This window comes from Hemicordylus capensis, chromosome 2 (assembly GCF_027244095.1).
Source record: "Hemicordylus capensis ecotype Gifberg chromosome 2, rHemCap1.1.pri, whole genome shotgun sequence".
NCBI lineage: Eukaryota > Metazoa > Chordata > Lepidosauria > Squamata > Cordylidae > Hemicordylus > Hemicordylus capensis.
The window spans coordinates 147,721,894-147,744,830 of record NC_069658.1 but is presented as its reverse complement, the minus strand read 5'-3'; the positions used below and the strand labels follow the sequence as shown (position 1 = coordinate 147,744,830).

General features: G+C 44.4%; 1 protein-coding gene across 2 annotated transcripts in view; it reads right to left on the bottom strand.

The window, feature by feature from the left end:
• Positions 1–14,971, bottom strand: part of LOC128344063 (nuclear cap-binding protein subunit 1) — a 47,392-nt gene extending 32,421 nt beyond the window's left edge. The window contains exons 1-6 of one of the 2 annotated variants that reach the window (XM_053293498.1): positions 14,681–14,971; positions 10,229–10,314; positions 5,427–5,527; positions 3,957–4,113; positions 3,165–3,272; positions 1,138–1,259 (exon numbers count right to left, since the gene is read on the bottom strand). In XM_053293498.1, the coding sequence (XP_053149473.1) occupies positions 1,138–1,259; positions 3,165–3,272; positions 3,957–4,113; positions 5,427–5,527; positions 10,229–10,314; positions 14,681–14,714 (608 nt within the window). In that variant the 5' untranslated portion in view covers positions 14,715–14,971. Of the gene's footprint in view, positions 1–1,137; positions 1,260–3,164; positions 3,273–3,956; positions 4,114–5,397; positions 5,530–10,228; positions 10,315–14,680 lie in introns of those variants that run through there. The other variant, XM_053293499.1, reaches the window with a different exon arrangement.
• Between the last annotated feature and the right edge of the window lie 7,966 nt (positions 14,972–22,937).

The following is a 22,937-nucleotide window of genomic DNA, read 5'->3' as shown; positions in this document are numbered from 1 at the left end:
GTCAGTAGGACCCATACAGAACAGCTCAATATTGCCCAGCATCTTCCAGTGTTTCAGTGAGCTGTGGAAAAGGTTAAGTGATTTGCAAAACTGTCTTAGGACAATTGGCCAGTGTATACATAACACAGTTTGCAAATCAGGAGCAAACCTTGGGAATGCACCTTCCTCCACTCTCTCTGCATGCTTACCTTAACTCGGGTTAAGGCTACACACAATAAGGTAAGCCAAAGTTAATGCAAATCAAAATCCCTCCTAGCCAACTTCAAATCATGGTTTCAGTCTCTGGTTTACGAGGGATCCCGGTTAGCATTAACCATTATTAATGTCAGTATAAATGTAATGCAAAACCACAGTTAAGGAAAACAAAAGATGAGAGGGTGGAATTTGAGCAAAAGAGTGGAAGAGAAAGCACAAAGCATGGCTGAGGTTGCCTACGGAGCTGTGAAATAATGACTGTGCTAGTAACAAGGTGCTAACTTACCCTAACCAAGACATTGTGCTGCCAACTTTCTTTAAGTCCCCAACTTTACCTTTGGAAAAGGCCTTACATTATTTGGACGTCCGCAGGGCTCTGTTATATTAACTCTCAAAGACCAAGCCAATGAGGAAAAGAAAGATTTTACTACAAGGGGAAGACAGTGGGCCAGGCCTTGTCCCGTCAAAGATTCTCTCATTGGCTGGTGGAAACCATCTTAATGGCCTACACGCTGCAAAAAGTTGATCTCCCTAGGTCCATTAGAGCACATTCAACAAGGGCTTATGGGGCTTCAGCTGCACGCCTATCTGGCATAAAGGAGCACAGAACCCATTCTAATGGATGTCAACGGATCACTACCAGATCATCAGTTACAGGTGAGCAGGTCCTGTTTTTCAATCTCAGGTTTACGAGGGATCCCGGTTAGCATTAACCATTATTAATGTCAGTACAAATGTAATGCGAAACCACAGTAACAGAAAACAAAAGATGAGAGTGGAATTTGAACAAAAGAGTGGAAGAGGAAGCACAAAGCATGGCTGAGGTTGCCTACGGAGCTGTGAAATAATGACTGTGCTAGTAACAAGGTGCTAACTTATCTTACAGCTAGAAAACATGAAATAACTATTAACAACCAAGTGAATTATCTCTAGTTCTCTTACTTCAGATAGTTTTCGACGTGGGACAAAACGCGGTCCATCTCAGCATCCTTCTTTTCATACAATTCCTTCCCCACCCAAGGTAAGGATGACAAAAACGCATACACATACCAGTCGCATCGCACCTGTAGAAACAAAAATTATAATTTGAAGTTGTGCACAAGCAAGGAAGTGCATATCCTATTTCTTGCTACAAGTCAGTCAACTAAATAAAAACTAGGTCAAACGGTTTGAATCCAATCTCCTGAAAAACTTAAGCAGCCTAGCAATACTTGGGAACAATGCTTCATTCAAGTGGGAATCCTCAACAAGCACACAGAAAAAAACAAGATGATGCACATACATGAATTGGTCTCTTTCCAAACACTGCTGTCCATATAGACACGGCAAGATGAACTGAAACTTCTATACAAAGCTTCAGATCAATCTGAAGCGTATGTTGTACTTGAAACAGTAAGAGAAAACACATTTACATATTTGATCTCAGGAATTAAACCTGGGGCCTTCTGCATGCAAATCATGTGCTTTTACTACTGAGCTAAGTCCTTCTATATATGCTAGAAGAAGGCCCCCTGCCTCAGGCCTGAGAACGTCCCAGAGTATGATGCAGAATCCATTATGTGGTAGATTCTAGATTTTAAAATCATCTAGGGGCCAAGAAATACTAGGGGTGTGCACGGAACCGCCAACTGCGGTCCAGCACTGGGTGGGTGGGGTACCTTTAAGAGCGGCGGGAGGGTTTACTTACCCCTCCCGCCGCTTTCCTGCTTGCCGCCGTAATCTTTAGATTAATTGGGGCGGCAGGACACCAGCCGCCCCCCCGCGACCGGATTAGGGGCCAAATCGGCCCAAACTACTGCAGTGGCCGCCGCCGCCAACCACCGACCCAACCGTCCAACACAAGGCCCGATTTCGGGCCAAGGTAGCCAGTGGCTACTAGATCGGATTAGGGGCCAAATTGGCCCAAACTACAGCCGCCGCCGCCCGCCCGCCCTCCCAGCCGCCTGAGTCCTCACCACAAGAAGGCCCGCGTCAGTCGGGCCGATCAGGGCCCCACAATTCGAAAAGGAGAGGAGCTTGCAAACAGAGCTCCTCTCTCTGCAAAGTCTCGGCCCGAACTGGGGCTTTGCGCATTTTCGAATTGTGGGGCCCTGATCGGCCCAACTGACCTGGGCCTTCTTGCAGTGAGGACTCGGGCGGCTGGGAGGGCGGATGCGGCGGCTGTAGTTTGGGCCAATTTGGCCCCTAATCCGGTCTAGTAGCCACTGGCTACCTTGGCCCGAAATCGGGCCTTGTGTTGGGCAGTTGGGTGAGTGGTCGGCGGCGGCCACGGCAGTAGTTTGGGCCGATTTGCCCCTAATCCGGACGCGGGGGGGGGGGGTGGTTGGTGTCCTGCCGCCCCAATTAATCTAAAGATTACGGCGGCAAGCAGGAAAGCGGCAGGAGGGGTAAGTAAACCCTCCCGCTGCTCTTAAAGGTACCCCCCCAGCCGCACCGGACCGACCAGGTCCAGACCAGTCCGGAGGCTTTTTAAATGGCCTCCAGACCGGTCCGGGCCCATCCCTAAGAAATACCTGACCTTGCCAGCTGCTACCACCAATCATGATTAAGTCATTTTCCACAGATCTCAGGTTTTTCAAATATGGCTTCCAAAAGCCAGACTGACCTTTTCCATCAGTGCAGCCTTACATAGAGAAATCACTTCACAGTACAAAACTGTCTCATATGTTTCTTGCACATCTAACAAGATGTTTGGTAATGATTCCTGGCCCTTCACTGTACCTCAGCAGTCATGTTCCTGTGTTCAATCTAATAAAAGAGTTCCTGTATGTGATGTGATGCCAATCAAGCTCAAATTTTGCAGTTTGCTTTATTCAAAGAACGCCAACTCTTATTCTGTAGGTAAATCAGTTGAAACTCAATAAAAATTGTGTACACTAAATGAAACCTGATGAAAAGTACCTGGGGTACCCCTTTTGGGGGCAGACAATATTAAGTCATCCATGACGTAAAAATAAATCTTTGCTTACCTGAGGTACATCTTCCTCCTGAGTCACACTGACAAAATTCTCAAACATAGCTACCATTGACGGTGCAGCTATTACATGACAATTCACAAGATCAGAAAGAAAACGGACCTGGGGAAAGTGAAAACATTCCAGAGTTTAAGCAACCTGCTGACAAATTCTACTTGGGTCAGGTTAGCCTTGGGCTCACATGACCCCTTCCCCATGCTCCTTATCATGGGTAGACAAGTGCAAGATCTCTTTTATAAAGTCAACAGTTGCTGGTATTCAGACAAACATGGGCTCTTCCTGGTTCAGTAGAACCCACCCCCATTGGGAACCCACCCACAGAGGGAACTCATGAGCCAGAGGCCCAATCTCACCACAGCTAGGATACTCGAGTACAAGTAAAAACTGAACAGGCCCATAGAAGGAAGAAAAACAGCAACAAGTTTAAGACAGAGAACACATACTGCTCTCTAAATGTAAATAATGGAAAAATATATACAGTGAAGGAACAATCTGTCTACCTGCTGGATCCAAAGCCATATAGCCCCATGGGAGTGATACAGTTTGCTATCAAATATTGAGCATCTGCACCTGCACTAGATCTCAAAATGTAACATACCTCTAGCACTAAGCCGGTAAAAGAGCAAAGTTAAAAAGGAAAAGGCCAGCACAGACATTTGAGTTGTGTGTGGGTGTAATAGGTTCATACGAGATTCACTTTTTCCTTACATGCCCTGCTAGATGTAATGTGGGCCCTTCAGATACACTGAAAAGCCAAATAAGTTTTAAAAATGTAAAATAACTTACTAAATAGACGGCTTCATTGTACATGTTAACTTTCAAGCATTCTTTAAGCTGACGTATCATGGCTTCTACAAACTCTCCACCGAAGTTGTAGTTCCTGGCATTCAGCAAGCCAACTAGAGTTGTGTAAACTGTCAACTTTTCTGGTAACAAACGTGCACTGATTTTTTTCATTAAGAGAGAGAAAGTAGTATTAGATCACTGAAATCACAACCACTGTATTCTCATACATGGCAAACTCAAACCATTAGGTGGGGTGCACATATATTCGGAGCTTGTATGCATATTCTAGTACAAAACGTAAAGGGAAAATTGGCTGTATCTTTACACAACTATTGTTTTTAAAAGGCCCACTGAAAGACTCTACATAACTGTTCAACAGCATCTACTGCAAGCATGTCTTTCCCCTCTATTAGTTTAGCTCCAGAATAAGTAAGCAGTGCACATTATCTCTTCTTGAAGGAGAGGAGAGCTGGTCTTGTGGTAGCAAGCATGAATTGTCCCCTTAGCTAAGCAGGGTCCACCCTGGTTGCCTATTAATGGGAGACTACAAGTGTGAGCACTGTAAGATATTCCCCTCAGAGGATGGAGCCGCTCTGGGAAGAACAGAAGGCTCCAAGTTCCCTCCCTGGCTTCTCCAAGATAGGGCTGAGAGAGATTCCTGCCTGAAACCTTGGAGAAGCTGCTACCAGTCTGTGAAGACAATACTAAGCTAGATAGACCAATGGTCTGACTCAGTATATGGGAGCCTCCTATGTTCCTATGTTGAACAGTAGGACCTTGATTGAAAGGAAAAGAATGAGGAAATATGAAATTGAAAGGGCAAGAATTCTGGGCTGTGTAACCTCCTATTGATCGTAGACACATGTAAGGAAATACCCTCAACTACAGGATGGGCTCTGGATATGGTGGAAAAAGGAGGCAGAGTTATGAGCACTTTGCTGGAGCTCTCAGGAGTATCTCCCAGCAATCTGGGCTCATAAATCCCTATCTCAGCAGTTACAGTGAATAGGTCTCCCATGGCATTTATATGGTAGCATATATGGCTGAACAAACTGCAACAACACTCTTTAAAGCACACATACAAAACGTAGTAAAGTGGACCACCATATTGTTGCCTCTCTCCTAGAAGAAATAATCTCAAAAGACTAATTTCTACCATACAGACCCTTCCTTAAACTCTGAAGATCAGCCCACCAACCGGAAGCACGTTTACTCACAAGGACTTCAAATGAACATACGTACTTCCAGGTGAACTTAGTAAAATGAACAACTATATATTACTTATTTTGCCAATTTCACCCACACCTTCAATTTTTTCTCCCAATTTTGAGGCCTAAGAGAAAAGAGCTCTTAAGCATAAAATACACTCACATATATGAAATGGTGTCTTATGAAACATAGGCAAATTTATAAGCATTTAGTGTAGGGAATACATTATCACCTGGATCCATAAATCTTTTGCATACATACACTGTACAAAGGAGTCTTAGTATCTTGCTTTTGTAGTTTGGTAGATCAGCCTCCAAGACCCCAGCCAGGCCTTCCAAATTACTCTCCAAAGAGGAAGCACTCTGAGGGTTTAAAAAAAAAAAAAAAGTCTCAGCAAGAGTTACCACCACCACGCCCCACAGCAGAAAACAGTCATTTGAATAAGATAACATCTGATTACAAGTCCAATCAGTTTGGAACTAAGTTTCAAGAGAACCATTTTCCTAACTCTCACCAGTCAATTTTCAGCACATTAATTATTAAATTAAATTAAATTAAATTAAATTAAATTAAATTAAATTAAATTAAATTAAAATATTAATGAATGTGAGGAGGCAGAGGGTTGGAGTCAGGGGGAAAGGCGAGGTGAAAGGGGGGTCGTCAGTGGGCTCTGGCCCAGGGTGGGGAAAATCTGCTCTTAAGACGCCAACTTCATTCAGCTGCTGCTGGTGGTCAGCAGGACAGACCAAGAGCTCTTCATGGCTCCTGCTGTTGCAGCAGGACATTCCTACCTCTGGGCCAGCAAAAAAGGCCCCGAGGGCCAGATCTGGTCCCCAGGCCTTATGCTGTGCAGGTCTGAAAGGAATCAGGGAAGCACACTGTAAGTGGCAAGTCCAGCCTCAACATTTAGAAAGCAGCTTGTGTGCATTTTCTTCTTAGGCCAAGTACAGACTGAACTAGGATTAAGAGATCAGCAAAATGGCAAGATAAAGTGAGCAGCCCATGAAATTAAGTACTTCCTTCATTTTCTTATGTGAAATTTCTTCCTTCATTAATGGCAATGCCAATGCTTCAACTGTGATTAACACTAACCAGGATCTTCTCCTAACTAGAATTTGAAACCATGGTATGAAGGTGCAGAGTTACTATATATTCTCTCTCTCTCTGCATTAGCCCTTAATCTAATGGTCCAGAGAAGAAAATTTCCAAAGCCAAAAAAGTTAATTCCCTAAATTAAGGAAATAATGTGCAATTAAGATGCTTTACCACAGGATTCAACAACTTGCAAAGAGACTAGTCATAATTCCTGTAACGCTATGAAGTTAATGGAATAAAATGGACAAGTGTTCAATCAGATTTGTCACTCTTTAAAGCTACTCCAGTTCTCGTGTAGCAAAACCACCACACACCGACCATAAGTTAGCTGATAAAAGCATCCTTCTGAAAAGGCACACACCAGGGTCAGACTGGGCCTCTGGGACGATTCCCGGTGTGCCCTATGATGACCTGTTCCTTCCCAGTAAACATACATAAGAAGCACACTGCCCAGCTGCTGCTGTTGCTGCTGCTCTGGGCGCCTTTACTGAGTGAAGCCTCCTGAACTCATTGGCTCTTGCTGCTGGGTAAACATTTCCTAGGCGTGGGCTGTATGAAATCGCAGCGCTCCCACCAGAGCTGGACTAACACCCCGAGTTGTTCCCCCAAGGGGGACCCCTGCCTCCTCCCCGCTGCTTTCTTCCGCAGTCTGCCTTGCAGAGGGATGTTGGATTACAACTGCGTTAGCCTCAAAGGTTAGGGAGATGGGAGCAGCCGCCTCTGCTGGCACGTTGGACTTGGCTGCGCCGCACCTGCTCTGCCTGTGCCAATTTCTGGTCTGCTGAGGGAACGGCAGCCTCCTTCCTCTGGAGATCAACGGGGTGGGGAGGGGTTAACCCCTCGTTTGTAGCCATCCTGCCTGCTTTGATGCCCCACTGGTGCAATGTGCCTTTCCAACGGGTTTTAGAAGTCTGCCTCGTGCAACTTTCCCCTCCTAAATTCAAAAAGCGTCATGTTTTGGCTGACTCCTGCCGAGAACTTATTAACACTTTGCTTCAGAGCCCTTGAGAGCAAAAGCTTGTTTACAATTGACCAGCGTGATCTGGGGAGGTGAAGAGGGTCACGTCAGCAGCAGTGCCTTTGTGTGGGGAAAGGGCGAATTCACCTAAACTCTTGGATCGTGTCTAGTGACTTGTGATCTCTCTTCTTTTTCCCAGAATCACAGCTCACTTCTATGCTTCATCAGAAGTGAGTCCCACATGCTTCAGTCAGATTTCTGCCTTAGCAAGCGTTCTGAGGATCTCAGCCTTGCAGTACAATTATAGACATATTTACTCAGAAGTAAATCCCTCGAGTTTAATTGTAGGGCGCTGGTGGTGCTGCGCACCAGAGAGCAAAGCCCCAATGGGACCGCAGCTGTCCTAAGCCACCACCCTCCAGGGCTTGCATGACCTGGCCCCCCATATCCCCTCCCCAAGGAATCAGTCAGGAGGGCACGTGGCAGGGCAATGGAGACTCGGGACGCTCGCAGGGGCTGTGCGGCAGAGCTGACCTCAGGTGCCTCGGATCTGGTCAAAACCCAGCCAGGCATGCACACATCTTTAGTCTATCTAGTACCTTTCTGTTGATGCACAACTTCCTTTAATAAGCTGGTAAGCAGGCCTCATTAATTACCCAAAGGTCTTATAAGGAAGAAAAACAGCCAATAATTCTTCAGATGTGGTCACAGTGTTATATGCCAAATCTTGCATGCCTATCTCTGTACAGCACATTCTACAATGCACCAATACTCCATTGGCAATTCCCATCATCCTGGATATTACAACATAGTGCAATGTTGCATTGAGCAGTTGAAGAAATACTTCAATCTAGTGTTGTGAGCCGCACTGAGCAGTAATGTACTGGAGGAGCAGGGTATAAATGTTTTAAATAAATACATAAATAAATACAGTGAGGGAAATAAGTATTTGATCCCCTGCTGATTTTGTCCGTTTGCCCTCTGACACAGAAATGACCAGGCTATAATTGGAATGGTAGGTTTATTGTAGCTGTGAGAGACAGAATAACAACAAACAAACCCTCAAAAGTCCAGTGCCCAAAAGTCAGCGATGGATTTGCATTGTAGTGAGGGAAATAAGTATTCGATCCCTTCACAAAAGATGTCTTAGTACTTGGTGGCAAAACCCTTGTTGGCAATCACAGAAGTCAGACGTTTCTTGTAGTTGGCCACCAGGTTTGCACACAAACCAGGAGGGATGTTGTCCCACTCCTCTTTGCAGATCCTCTCCAAGTCAGAAAGGTTTCGAGGCTGATGTTTGGCAACCCGAACCTTCAGCTCCCTCCACAGATTTTCTATGGGATTAAGATCTGGAGACTGGCTGGGCCACTCCAGGACCTTCATGTGCTTCTTCTTGAGCCACTCCTTTGTTGCCTTGGCTGTGTGTTTTGGGTCATTGTCATGCTGGAATACCCATCCACGACCCATTCTCAATGCCCTGGCTGAGGGAAGGAGGTGCTCACCCAAGATCTGACGGTACATGGTCCCATCCATCGTCCCTTCGATGCAGTGAAGGTGTCCTGTCCCCTTAGCAGAAAAACACCCCCAAAGCATAATGTGTCCACCTCCATGTTTAACGGTGGGGATGGTGTTCTTGGGCTCATAGGCAGAATTCCTCCTCCTCCACACAAGGCGAGTTGAGTTGATGCCAAAGAGTTCGATTTTGGTCTCATCTCACCACAACACTTTCGCCCAGTTCTCCTCTGGATCATTCAGATGTGCATTGGCAAACTGCAGACGGGCCTGTACATGTGCTGCCTTGAGCAGGGGGACCTTGCGGGCACTGCAAGATTTCAGTCCTTCACGGCGTAGTGTGTTACCAATTGTTTTCTTGGTGACTATGGTTCCAGCTGCCCTGAGATCATTGACAAGTTCCCCCCGTGTAGTTCTGGGCTGCTTTGTCACCGTTCTCATGATCATTGCAACTCCACGAGGTGAGATCTTGCATGGAGCCCCAGACCGAGGGAGATTGACAGTTATTTTGTGTTTCTTCCATTTGCGAGTTATTGTGCCAACTGTAGTCACCTTCTCACCAAGCTGCTTGGCGATAGTCTTGTAGCCCAGTCCAGCCTTGTGCAGGTCTACAACCTTGTCCCTGACATCCTTCGACAGCTCTTTGGTCTTGGGCATGGTGGTGAGTTTGGAAGCTGAGTGATTGCTTGCTTCTATGGACAGGTGTCTTTTATACAGGTACTGTAACAAGCTGGGATTAGGAGCACTCCCTTACAGAGGGTGTTCCTCATCTCAGCTCGTTACCTGAATATAGTGAAAAGACAACTGGGAGCCTGAAATCTTGCTGGTTGATAGGGGATCGAATACTTATTTCCCTCACTACAATGCAAATCCATCGCTGACTTTTGGGCACTGGGCTTTTGAGGGTTTGTTTGTTGTTATTCTGTCTCTCACAGCTACAATAAACCTACCATTCCAATTATAGCCTGGTCATTTCTGTGTCAGAGGGCAAACGGACAAAATAAGCAGGGGATCAAATACTTATTTTCCTCACTGTAAATAGTAACCCAGTCTTTACCAAAGGTTTGCTTCTCTGGGTTTTGTTTTTGTTTTTGCTTTGAGAATATATGAATTTTTGCCTTCTATATGCCACAAAAAGTTAGCCGTCTTGAACTTAAGGGGCCAGAAGGAGGTGAAGGATCAGAGCTAATTAAACATAGGTTTTTCTATTTAGGCAGATCCTAGATATAGATATGAAAACTGCAATATGCAAAAAACTGAATACACCCATAGACGGAACAGAAACAGCCACAAGTGTAAGACAGAGAACAACAGGTAAGTCACACTGTGAACCTGCATCCTATTTTTACCCTTTGTAGCAATTAGAGACCAACTGGCTTTTTCATGTGCCGATGAGCAAATCGCTCAGAGCGAGTATAAAAGCCTCTGCAAGCAATTCAAATGCTTATCAAGAATTCAAAACTAAAGATTTCTACAGGGAGCTCTTAGTCCCTCATACCTTTTCTCCCACTCTGCATATTAAGGATTCTAGCCGCTCTTCAATTTCAGATGGCTCAGATGTTCTCCTCCTCTTGTGTGGCTGTCCTGTTTCAATGAGACAAAGCAGGAAAGAACTCAGGCCAATTGTTTCCACTGTTCCAAAATAAAAACCCAATAAGAATTTAGATGCTGTTTAGACACACACAGAACATTTACATTTGTATGCAAAAATTAAGCCAGTTCTGCACTTTTACATTTGTATGTGATGTCAGCAACTCATCTCAGTGTAATGCCATGTTTTGAGATGTTGCATTGATATTGGGCCGGTTCAGATGATATTTTTTCCATCCCTAAACCGGCCCTTGCAGTTAAGAAGGGGAATGTGCCAAGAGCACACGCATCCTGCTTGCTGCCTTCTCAATGCATCCCTTTATCGTGGGTGTAAGTGTGGCTCATTCAAATCACCACACTACACATGGCCCCCAAACTAGCTACTTATTTGGACTGAGTGTAAAATGGCAGCTTGAACTAACCACCTCCCCACCTGATAAGAAACATGCTAGGATGACATCAGGACATCTAGAAAAGGTGTCAGGATAGGCACTCTCCTGGTGCGCCTTCTTAAGTGCATGGGCCTGTTGGGGGAGGACAGTACCATCTGAACCAGCCCATTGAGAATCCTAGAACGGGATCACGAGGACTGATGTGAAGAGGCTCACAATCTACTACTTTTCAGTTATTTTGTTATATAGAACACTGAACTTTTAGTTGAAAAGCAGTATATAAATATTCTTATTTATTCAGTTTTAACAGCAAGGCCTGTTCAGTAATTCATTTGGAATTTGTTTTGAATAATGAAGTGGCATGTATTATCTATACCTACAAACAGAAAGCAAGTTAGACACAGATGTAACCACTGGGAATGCAAAAGGGCTCACAAAGATCCCAATGTACATGAATGTTCTTGAGGAACAGAATACTCAAGTGGACTTTCACTTCAGAAGGCCAAGTACCTTAACAAGGCATGCAAAACTTAAAGTGATGTATATGAGCCATTCATTTTGCATCTGCTATTGAGATATGAAAACATTAGCTATCAAACTACTTGTACACCATCTCTCATTATACTTACATAGTAGTATTTAAAAAGTGATCTACTCAGAAAGCCCAGGAAAGACTAAGTTTAGGTTCCACAGAAACCTATATGCGGAACCTAAACTTAGTAGGTTTGTTCACATGAGTAGGATTAGGGGAGGAGAAGCTGCCTACCCTCAATCAGGAGCTGACTGCACTCCTGTGATCACCGGCAACTTCAAAGCATGGTCAGAGGGGCAGGATGTGATCATGTGGGAAACAGCGGTTGGGAAGGAGAGGTTTGTTCTACCTAGTAGCTGTACTCAGCTGCTGATTGAGGTAAGACAGAAAACTCTGTTACCCAGCTGATGCCTCCCACACGATCCCTTCCTCCCTCTCCAACCTTGGTTTTAAGTTGCAGACAATCAGCAAACAGGAGTGCACTCAGCTTCTGATTTAGAGTAGGAGGCTTCTCCTACCCTAACCCTGGTCATGAGATCAAGCCTAGTGGCTGTTCATTCAGTGCCTGACACTGAAAACAATACAGTGATCCAGTGTGTCGTTATCAGAATCTTTAAAGCCAGAACAGTGTGTTGATATAAGGAGTAATGAAAGGTCAGGTACTTGACACTGAAAAGCAAAACAGATCAGAGAAACATAATACAGTATCTGTGTATCCATCTTTTGCTTACAAATTATCAATCTATCAAACATTACTAGAATTGCTTTACATTTGAAGAAAACCCTCTAGGAGCAGTGTAGCTCAAAATTCTACCTAATGGAAATTCTCTTTGTGGAACTTCTGCAGGCAGCAAAGGTTCCTGGGGCACATTCTAGGATAAACTCTCAGTTTTTGCTCAGCAGTAAACAAAGGTTGATCCCACCATTAGCATATGCAAACTGAGAGGGCCCAACACTGCCACAGAGATCATAAACAAAAATGGACAAGCTGTTTTTTGAACAAGCTTGTCCTCAGAACAGTTTTCTGTTCCAGACTATGGGGTTATCACAGATAAAGACACGGCCTTAAGTGAACAACTTTTATTTGCTATGTGTCCTGGGACAATGCACTCCCCTTATGCCAAGAACAGAAAAGTTGCTATGGTGACAAATAAATGGATCAGAGTTGGATTGTAGGCAATTAGTTACATTTGTAGCCTGCCCTTCCTCCAAGGAGCACAAATGCACGTTGGGTTATGCAGTTCTAACCCCACTAAGAGCTAGTCAACAAGAAGAACGCTTTGTGGAAGTTCAAGGGAGGAACTCCAACAAAACTGATCTTATTAAATCTTCTGTCTTTCACACAGAATAAGCACTCAGATGATCAGTACAGATGTTCTCTCCTTTATTTGGCACTGGCCAAATCAGTCCTGGAACCAGTATTAAGTTTCCCTGTCTTTAAGAGAGTGATTACAGCTTTGATAACATTTAAGACGGTTGAAGAAACGATACATGTTTCAGCCTAGAAACAAAAGGCTTAGGAAAAGGAACATCCTAAAAGTGGCATGGCTTTATGACACAAGCAGAAAGGGAACTTGTCAATTACACGAAGATGCAAGCTTGAAACACAGAAGAGGTTTTAAATGACAACTAGAAGTCCTTTGCTCAGATCTACCCTGTGGGTTGCCATTTGAACGCCCAGCAGCCAATAATGAAGGAAAAGAGGGAATATGAAAGAGAGATTTTTTTGCCAATGGGACAACTGTAGGCCATTTCAGACCAAGACCTTGGTCTGCTGCTCCCCCTAGCCCCATTTCCACTCCCTTGTTATAGTGGTACATAGGAAGCTGCCTTATACCAAGTCAGACCATTGGTCTATCTAGCTCAGTATTGCCTACAGACTAGCAGAGGTTTCTCCAAGGTTGTAGGCAGGAACCTCTCTCAGATGCCAGGCAAGGAACTTGGAACCTTCTGCATGCAAGCTTGCAGATGCTCTTCCTAGTCTCACCCTCAACTCCTAAGGGAAATGTCTTATAGTACTTGTAGTAAAGCCACCTAATGGTGCATCAGGGAAGTGACTTGACTAGCAAGGCAGAGGTTGCCAGTTCGAATCCCCGCTGGTATGTTTCCCAGACTATGGGGTTAACACCTATATTGGACAGCAGCAATATAAGAAGATGCTGAAAGGCATCATCTCATGCTGCGTGGGAGATGGCAATGGGAAACCCCTCCTGCATTCTACCAAGGACAACCACAGGGCTCTGTGGGCACCAGGAGTCAACACCAACTCAACGGCACACTTTACCTTACTCATACATGTAGTCGCCCATTCAAATACAAAACAGGACAGAGACCCTACTTAGCAAAGGGGACAATTCTAACTTGCTGCTGACCTGGGATTTAAACTGAACTTCAGGATGCATTTTTTATTGTTCAACTAGTTAATATCTGATAAGACTGACTAGTGGTGGTGATGCTTTTGAACATCTTTATAAGTTAGTTTGCTAAACACACACACAGGCTTGGACATTAAGAAACTTCATTTGAATTAGTGTTGGAAGATATTAAGGTTTTATTTTAAGTAGTGATGGCTCATTCACATGGTTATCAAGTGATGGTTATCACTTGATGCTACAGTATTAAGTGGCTATACCTGTGATTCTGAAATATATAGGTTTGTGAGACCTAAAAGCACAAGCTTTCAAGTCAACCTAAATTTTGGCTTCTGATCCTCTCCCAACAAGGTGTATCAGCTACCAAACCTCAGAGAGAATGCTTGCTTTGTAAGTGTCCACACCCTTACACACCTCTTGGTGGTGGGGAGGGGGAGCCAGCACTCCTTAGGACCACCTGTTTTGGCTACAGAACATCTTGTTGCTAATCTCCAGAGTAGCCACTAATGGGATAGATAGAAAGACCAGTATTTTGACTCAGCATCAGACCACTTCAAACGTTATACATGGCTGCGACTGAGTCCTGCTACTAGTTTCCTAGCCAACTTCCACGAGAAAATGGTTCTTCCAACTCAGGAGCAAAGTCTCAAGAGGCGACATGAATTCTGCATGCAAAAGGACACAGTTCAAGCATCTAGAGAAAGGCTCTCCGGCGGCAAAACTAGCAAGGTCCGTTTCCTGCGACCCGAGAGGAGAACACTGGGCCAGGTGGACCAGAGGTGCGACTCCAGGGAAGGCAGCATGATTCGTCCTCACATACACACAGAGCCCACCCCCTATCCTAGAGAGCGGCCCTTCATGCACACAGGCGCTTACAAGAGTCAGTTGTCATGATGCGGGTGGGGGGTGGAATTGGGAAGGGGGAAGAAAGCTGCTCTCCCCCCCCCCCAAACACACACACACGTGGGTGGGTTCCTGTCCCCAGGAGGTGCGTGGGTGATGGCTTAGTGGCCCGCCGCCTCCTCTCCTTTCCGCCCCGCCCTATCGCTCCGAGTCCCGCTCACCGTCGTTCTCGTCGCTGTGCCGCCGGCGTGACATGATGAGTCCCCTCGCCGCCGCCGCCGCCGCCCGGACAGCCTCGGGGCGCCGCTGCCTGGGCTCAGGGACAATGAGGAGGAGGCGCGCGGCAGCGTCCGGGGCTGTGTGCGTGTGTGTGTTTAAGGCGCGCGCCTCTCCCGCCCAGCGAACAGCGACAATTGACACTCGCGCGCTCGTCAGAGGCCTCTCCAATGCTGCAGCCGCCCACAGAGGAACCGAGCAAGCAACGCACACTAGGCTCTGTTCCTTCCGGTGTAGCAACAATTTTCATTATTTAACCATACCTGGTTTCCTGTGCATCTGAGCATGCTCAAAAGCATGGGAGCATGCTCAGTATGGTCAAATGAAGCTCCTTTCTGTTTTCTGCCCACAACCCCTATCACATTTTAATTCCTTCTTGAAATATCGAAGAAAGGCAAACCAAGTTCTGGAGCAAAGCGTCAGATGTAGTTGTGCGTGTTATTTTGCATCAAAATAACTCTTAAACATTTTTTTTTTTTAAAAAGGACTACTACAATAGCGTATCCAAGGGGCAAATGTGAAGTTCTGTGAAATGCTTGGAGAACTGCAAGAAGATAGCATGCTCGGTCTCTTAGTTGAAACCAGTGCCCTTAGCCTGAAGGCCAATCTATCAGAAACTGTTACACTTTATCTTGCACGACGACATTCTGAATGCTGGCAAGAAGAGAGCATGCTCAATCTCTCCAAAACCTGTCAGAAGCTCTTCCTCTTTAATTTGCATGGATCAATGTTGAATTACTCCTTTTTATTGAGTTAAAAGACGACGTTTTCACTTCTCATTTAAATACTGGAGTCCTGTATTACATTATTCAGTTTATATAGTACCAGGGGAGTAGCGAGATCCTGGGAGCCAGGGGACAAAATCTTATTAGAGGGCTTACCCACTGCGTGTGAAGTGTGCGCTCTCCCAGCCCCACCCCCTACATCTGATGTCAGATGCAAGGGTTGGAGCAACAAATCTCGCCCTTGAAGATGCCATATAAAGGTTTCCTTCAAGAATGCCTGGATCAGGAAGGTCACCACCCTCTCAATTACCTTGTCGAAGCTTGGAGACAGACAGGCCTATATATAGTTGCTTAGCTCTGAGGGATCCAATGCAGGCTTCTTCAGAAGAGGTATAACGATTGTCTCCTTAAGACAGGAAGGCATCCTACCCTCCTTCACAGAAGCATTTATAATATCTTCCAGGGCTTCTACAAAAACCCTCCTGCCTGATAGTATAAGCCATGTCAGACAAGGATCAAGAGAACAGGTGGTAGGCCGCACCGTCCCAAGGCGCGTATCTACATTGTCAGGAGTCACAAACTGAACTGATCCAGCCTAACCACATAAGAGCCATTGCTGGACACCTCTGCATTAGACTCTACAATAATTGTGAGGTCTGAATCTAAGTCGCCCTGAATACAAGATTTTATCCACAAGAACTCATTAAAAACCTCACAACAGGTCATTGATGGTTCCAAATTCTGATTCAAGGAGGCAGGGCATGTACTAGCCCTCTCACAACTCTAAACAACTCAGCTGGACGTGACCTTGTGGATGCAATGAGCAGAAAATAATTGCTTCTTTGCCACATGTATTGCCTGAGCATAGGTCTTCAAATGTGATTTATGTTGTAATCTGTTGGTTTCAAGTTGAGTCTTTCTTCACTTGTTCTCCAGTTGTCTACCTTGCCACTTCAAGTCTCGTGGTTCTTCCATATACCAAGGGGTCAATTTTGAAGTGGATCAAAGAGGATGTTTAGGAGTTTGGCGAGTTTGCTGTTCCAGTTCTCCACTAGAATCACCAGCAGCCTCAACAGAATCATGTGTAGAGCCAACACTAAATCCTTCTAAGACTTATTGGAATCCTATTGGAAGGAGATCTGGTCTTATGGTAAAGTGTGCTGTCAAGTCAATTTCAACTCCTGGCACCCACAGAGCCCTGTGGTTTTCTTTGGTAGAATACAGGAAGGGTTTACCATTGCCTCCTCCTGCACAGTGTGAGATGATGCCTTTCAGCATATTTCTATATCGCTGCTGCCCCATATAGTACCAGTGGAGATTTGAACCGGCAACCTTCTGCTTGTTAGTCAATCATTTCCTCACTGCACCACTTAAGGCATCCTTTTTAGGAGTGGATAATACAAAGCAAATGCAAAGGGTGTGGGTAATATAAGAGTTTGTTTACATAATCAATGCTCAGTTGAGGGTTATACTCGTGCTCAGGTTATACTCATTGTGCAGGTTATATTGGCAAAAATATGGTAGTAACCAGACCCAGAGGGAAGTGGTGATCTCAGATAAAAATAGATTATCCTTTTTAAAAAAATGCAATATCAAAATTAACTAATTTGGAAAAGCTCAATAATTTTCCAAGTTAATCAAAAATTGTATTAAATCTAAAGAAAGTACATAATTAAGACCATAAAATTGACTCGCTGCTTTTTAACAATTACTCACAAAAAGGGGCACTTTCTATATGAAGAAAATCTTAAATGTGTCATTTCTGTTCAGGAAATTCAGTGTAAACTGTGTGTACATGTGCTGCAAAACTGGCTGCTATACTTTTTAAATATATGTACATCTTATTAACCACATGTTGATTTAGATGCAGTTTGCACACACAGTGGTGATTCCTGCATAGAGTTTTTGTAACATATGAAGCAGTACTAAGGGTGGTTAGAAAGAGAAAAGGTGGTGTTCTCTCCCCCACCCGCCCGCTAATATGCACATGCTTGAAAAAGGATTTGAATTAACATCTATCTTCTATCTATATATAATTCTCCTGGGTGTGCCTTGGAATGTGCGTTCCAGCACCCAGCTGATTGGCTGGGTGGCAGATGGGCCTGATTGGCTGAGGCACACCCAAGAGGATTGGTCGCCACAGCAGCAGCAGGCCTGGCCACAGAGGCCAGAGGCAGCAGCAGGCCCAGGATGGGGGGAAGGGGGGCAGAAGTGCGGGTGGGGAGGGGAAGTGGCTGGGCCTGGAAGTGGAGACTGAGGCAGAAGGTGGGGGGGAGAGAGGTAACTGCCAGCCCCAAAGAGCGCACAGATGCTCTGTGTGGGGTCGGCTAGTTAACTATTATTAGAAGAGAACCAGTGGGTGGTAAGCATCTGGGAAACGGCCTTGTTTAAATAACCGTATGCAAATCAGCTAACCAGTTATTTCATTGGGATATAACAGATGATAACCAGTGCGTTATAAATAATAAATACTCCAGGTGTGGCCATAGTTTTGTTTAAGGGCATTATAATATTAACAGTTTTATCTTCAATCCCCTTCTTAATGATCCCTAGCATGGAATTGGCTTTTTTCACAGCTGACCTGTGAGAAGATGACCTGTACAAAAAGACTTGTAACACATGTGGTCATGAATTAATATATGAAAAAAATGTAGGATGGTCTTAGTTTTACCTTAAATGTACCTTTTGTAGTGTTTTTTTAATGTATTAAAATGAAGTGCATCATGAGATCCATTATTTATCTAGAATCACATTGTAATCATCACCCACAAATAAAATGCTGTTAAATCTGATTTTGTAGTAGGAGAAAGAGGCTTACATCAATACTGTAATTTTCCAGTTACGATGTCCATGTATATTATATGAAGTGCTAACTTAAAATAAAATGGAGGAAAGATTTCAAAGTTGGATTTGTTCATTCCCCCCATTTGTCTTTGCCCCTGAGAGAGTTACCACATTCTATAAATTGCCTTGGCAGGAAACAGGAAATAGCTTTCTTACTGGGAGGGCTAGAAACTGTTTGGACCTATTCTACAATACATGGTACACTGAGATGGGGAGAAAGCAAGCCACTGGCTGGAATGGTTGTCCAATCATTCAGACCTGATTTGAGCCCATTTGGTTCAGGGAGAAGAGACATTCAAGTCCCTTGAAAGTATTAGCTTTCTGTAAACGTGCAGTATGCATGAAAGGTTCCAGTTACTTCAAAAGAAGCTTCCAATAGCTGGTGGTACAACTAAAAAAAATTAAAGGATTAATGAATGTGTGTGCTGGCTAAAAGTATATTAAGTGCACACAAAGTTCAACAAGAATGATGTGTCTTTACATCTGATTTATAGGACTTGATGTACTCCACCAAGCAACTGCTGTTTCAAGATTAGAGTCACAAAAGCACCCACACACATGCATAAATAACTCCAAGCCTTAAAACAAATCCCCTACTATAAAAACAGGTTGCTCACCTGTAACTATTGATCTTGTAGATATCTGTCAATATCCATAAGAATGGGTAAAGCACCTGCACAGGACCCACTAGGTAACATATTGCAGATCGTTGCGGTGACCCCACCTCCATGCCTTCAGGGTGCTATTTAAAGGTGGGCTGGGTGCCATGTTCTTCAGTACTTGGACAACCGCTGTGGAGGATGATAATCTGGAATCAGGTGAGTTTATCATCAAATGAGAATAGCTTGCACACTCAAAACACACACAGTGTAGCACTACTGCAGAGGGGTGATCTGGGAGGGTCTTATGGATCTCTACGGATCTCTACCAGATCAATAGTATACACTGGGTCATTAATGGTAGACATTTCTGACTTTAGGTCGAGACCCAGTGCTTTTGCCATATCACACACATGCCGATGGTACACATTCATCTCCTTGTTGGAGTCATGTGTAGATGGGGCCACATCAACAGAAGGGTCCACCCTACTATCTGGATAATCAGGATCAGATTCAAAATCCAAAGATGCATGGTGATCCAACGTAGATGATGATGATGATGATGATTTCTATACCGCCCTTCCAAAAATGGCTCAGGGCGGTTTACACAGAGAAATAATAAATAAATAAATAAATAAGATTGAGAGGGTGAAACCGATGTGAATGTCTGCATCTCAATAGTCTGTGGAATCAGTGTTTGAGTCCCAATATGCACACTGTCACTGCAGTTTGTGTGGCTGAATCTTGGAGGAGTACAGCCGAAGTTGTTTGTGTGGCCTTTGAAGAAGTCACAGTTGTCTGTTTCAATGGTACTGTACGAATGGGAGCCTGTGACTGGCCCCAAGACTGATTTCCTTGGAAATAGTAAGGTAATCCAGGGTTTACTGTCCCCAACAGTGCCAAAGCAAGGGCATCCCCTGCTGCAAATGAGGCACAGGTATGCCAGGGTGAAGTTGCCAAGTGAGTGGCTGTTAGCATGACCAGCTGTTGAGTGACCGTTTCCTTTGGTGTCCCCATCGTTGATGTCTGCGGAAAACCCTTGAAAGTTGACGCCGAGGGGGTACTTGAAATACCGTCTAAGATAGACAGCAAAGTATGAGCCGTTGTATCTAGGGCCACCTCCCTATCTTCCTCTTCGATATCGAAGGTTGGTATGTCAGCAGGACATCAAGGATTAGGGTTAGGAGATCGAGCTATTGGTGTCGTTGGGGCGCGAGTCAACATCGATGGCACCTCTCTTGATGTTGATCCGAAAGCATTTGTCTCAGTAGTGAAGAGACCTCTCAACACTGAGCTTCCGGTGTCAACGGTAGTAGAGAATCTATCAGCGTTGGTTCCAGCAATAGAGAGCGAGTCCTCGATGCCGTGGGTCTAGGTGTTGACACACACTCGACATCGACAGACTCTATTCGCTGGATCCGATCCCTTCAATGTCGAAGCCTTTGATGTCAATGGTTGTAGAACACTTTCGAGCGTCTGCAGACTTGAGGGAGACGGTGTCCTTTCTTTTGTGAGGTCCACCGTCTTAGGCTTTTTCAATCTATGGGAGGGCTGAGGATCCCGATTCCAAATTTTTTAGATTTCGATCCCTCTGACATTGAATGTGTAGATTTCGATGAAAGTTTAGGGATTCGGTATGAGGCTAGTGCTCAGAGTCAAAGGTTTCTGGATTGATGTAGAAGTCTTTGCGGCCAGTGTCGAAGCTGAAGGGTGGGGTTCTCCCAACATCGATGGATTTAGCACCTTGTCATAAATGGTGGCGCAAAGCCAGGAAGCCCTGTCCCCCGCCCCATTTGTTTCAAGAAGGACAGGCAAATCTTGTAGGAGGAGATGTGTTTATCTCCCAGATTAAACACAAGTTGTGTAAGTCCTTAGAACGGAGCTTGGCATTACAGCCAGGGTATCTTTTGAAGGTCCGTTTCTCCTCAGCCATCTCCGCGTGATCCAAGTCGTCATCGAAGTCTGTTCCAAATAGTCCAATTAATGCCAGCAAATTCCAGAAGCCGTTCTAATATACAGATAACACCAGAGTAGTTGTAAAAATCGCGTTCCTCATCAAAGCCAGTAATCAGTCCTTTTTTTGTTTTTAGATTAAACTCACAAGAGGACTGCATGCAACGGAGGTTGGAAAAGAACGGAAGAACATGGCACCCAGCCCACCTTTAAATAGCATGCTGAAGGCGGGGTTTGGTCGCCACAATAAGCTGTGGCATGTTATTGAGTGGGTCCTGTGCAGGCACATTACCTATTCTTACGGATCTCGACAGATCTCTATCCAGATTAAGTGAGTTATCTGACTGTAATCTATTTAAATGCTTTGCCACAGAGTTCTTTGTTGTATTCCAGTCCCACTATGCATGTGGGAAAGGCCATAAGTTATCTGAGGGTCCTAGCTCTGTACAAGTGAGTAGACAAGACTATACTACACATACAATGCTTAGAGAAAATCTACACCCATTGAACGTTTGTCACATTTTATTGTGTCAGTGCATCGAATGTGCATGTATTTAAATGAAGTGTTATTCTACTCAACACACCATACTCCACACCTTTCAGATTGTAGTAGTGCAATTGTAGGAAAAAGCATACATTCAAAATACAGAACTGAAATGTAACACTTGGATAAGTCTTTATGACCAAGTTTGATTTTATGTAAAGTTTGCTTTTATGTAAAGCTTTTGTATTTTGTATTTTGCTGGTCAAATGACCGTAACAATAAAGATACTAGATAAGTCTCTACCTCAACTAGTAATACTGTAAGCTCTGGTGCAACCAATCGCCTTTAAAAGTACACCAAGTGATCTGCCACTTCCTGTTAAATTGTAGTGCATCGCATGATAAATTCAGCAGTTCCTGTTTGTTCCCTCTGTTGGATAGAGCATTGCAAAGCAAAGACCCAACCATGAGCACCAAGGGGCTGTCAAAAGAACTCCAGGACAAAGTTGTGGAAAGGCACAGGGAAAGGGTATAAAAGAATCACAAAGTCCTTGACTATCTCTGGATGACCAAAGCAAGGAGGAGAGTGATCAGGGAAGCAACCAAGAGGTCAGTGACAAATCTAGGTGTGCAAGGTTGGAGGAGACCTACCCCAACACACTCACTACTGTAATTGCTGCCAAAGGTGCTTCCAAGTATTGACTCAGGGAGATGGAGAATGACTCATTCAATTGTTACATTTCAGTTCTGTATTTTGGATGTATGCTTTCCCACCCCCACCCCACCCACACAAAAGTTTCCTATGAAAGGTGTGGAGCATATTAAATGAGTGGAACACCACCTCATTTAAATTCTTGCACATCTGACACAACAAAAGGTTCAAGGGGGTATAGACTTTTTTAGTTATATAGATCCAGTTTTACAACGCAAAGTTGCTGTTATTATTGAATAGGAAGAACTATTCTTCTTTCAACATGAATGATCTCCAAAACTGAAATACTGTTGCATATTTCCAACAATGCTTCCACTCCTGTGCCCACCTCACTCAGCTACTCAAATCCCATCTCTCCCCCCAAGAGTTTATTTAGGCCCAACAGTTCTTTAAACATTGCTAAGATAATCCTATTATTGAATTAGACGTTTGAGAAAGGCTCTAAGATACCTATGAAGTTAGCTGCCCACCCAAAAAAATCCCAGGTTAAGTGTGAATGCTTAGCATGACCCACTGCAGTCTTGATTGCCGTCCGCCTTACCTAGTAAGAGAGCAGACCAGAGTCTGCGGCCTTAGCAAAGAGAAGGAGATAAGATCTGGAGCTAGAGGAGGAAAGATGATGACCAGCTTATGGCCAGTCCCTTTCCTAGAAAGAATGCCTCTTGCTGGAGCACAGAGTACCCCCAAAGTAGGTGAAGTTCCCAATTCAAAAGTTAATGCAACCATGGCTCACAGATGGCCTTAGGCAAATTACTGTTGTCAAGCCCCACACCACCCCCCTTATATATGGGAGAGGAGTATTTAGAATTTCAGTCAATACTAAATAGATATTTCTTGCATATTTTTTGAAAGAAATATGTGATCCAAATTTAACACAGTAGACAGA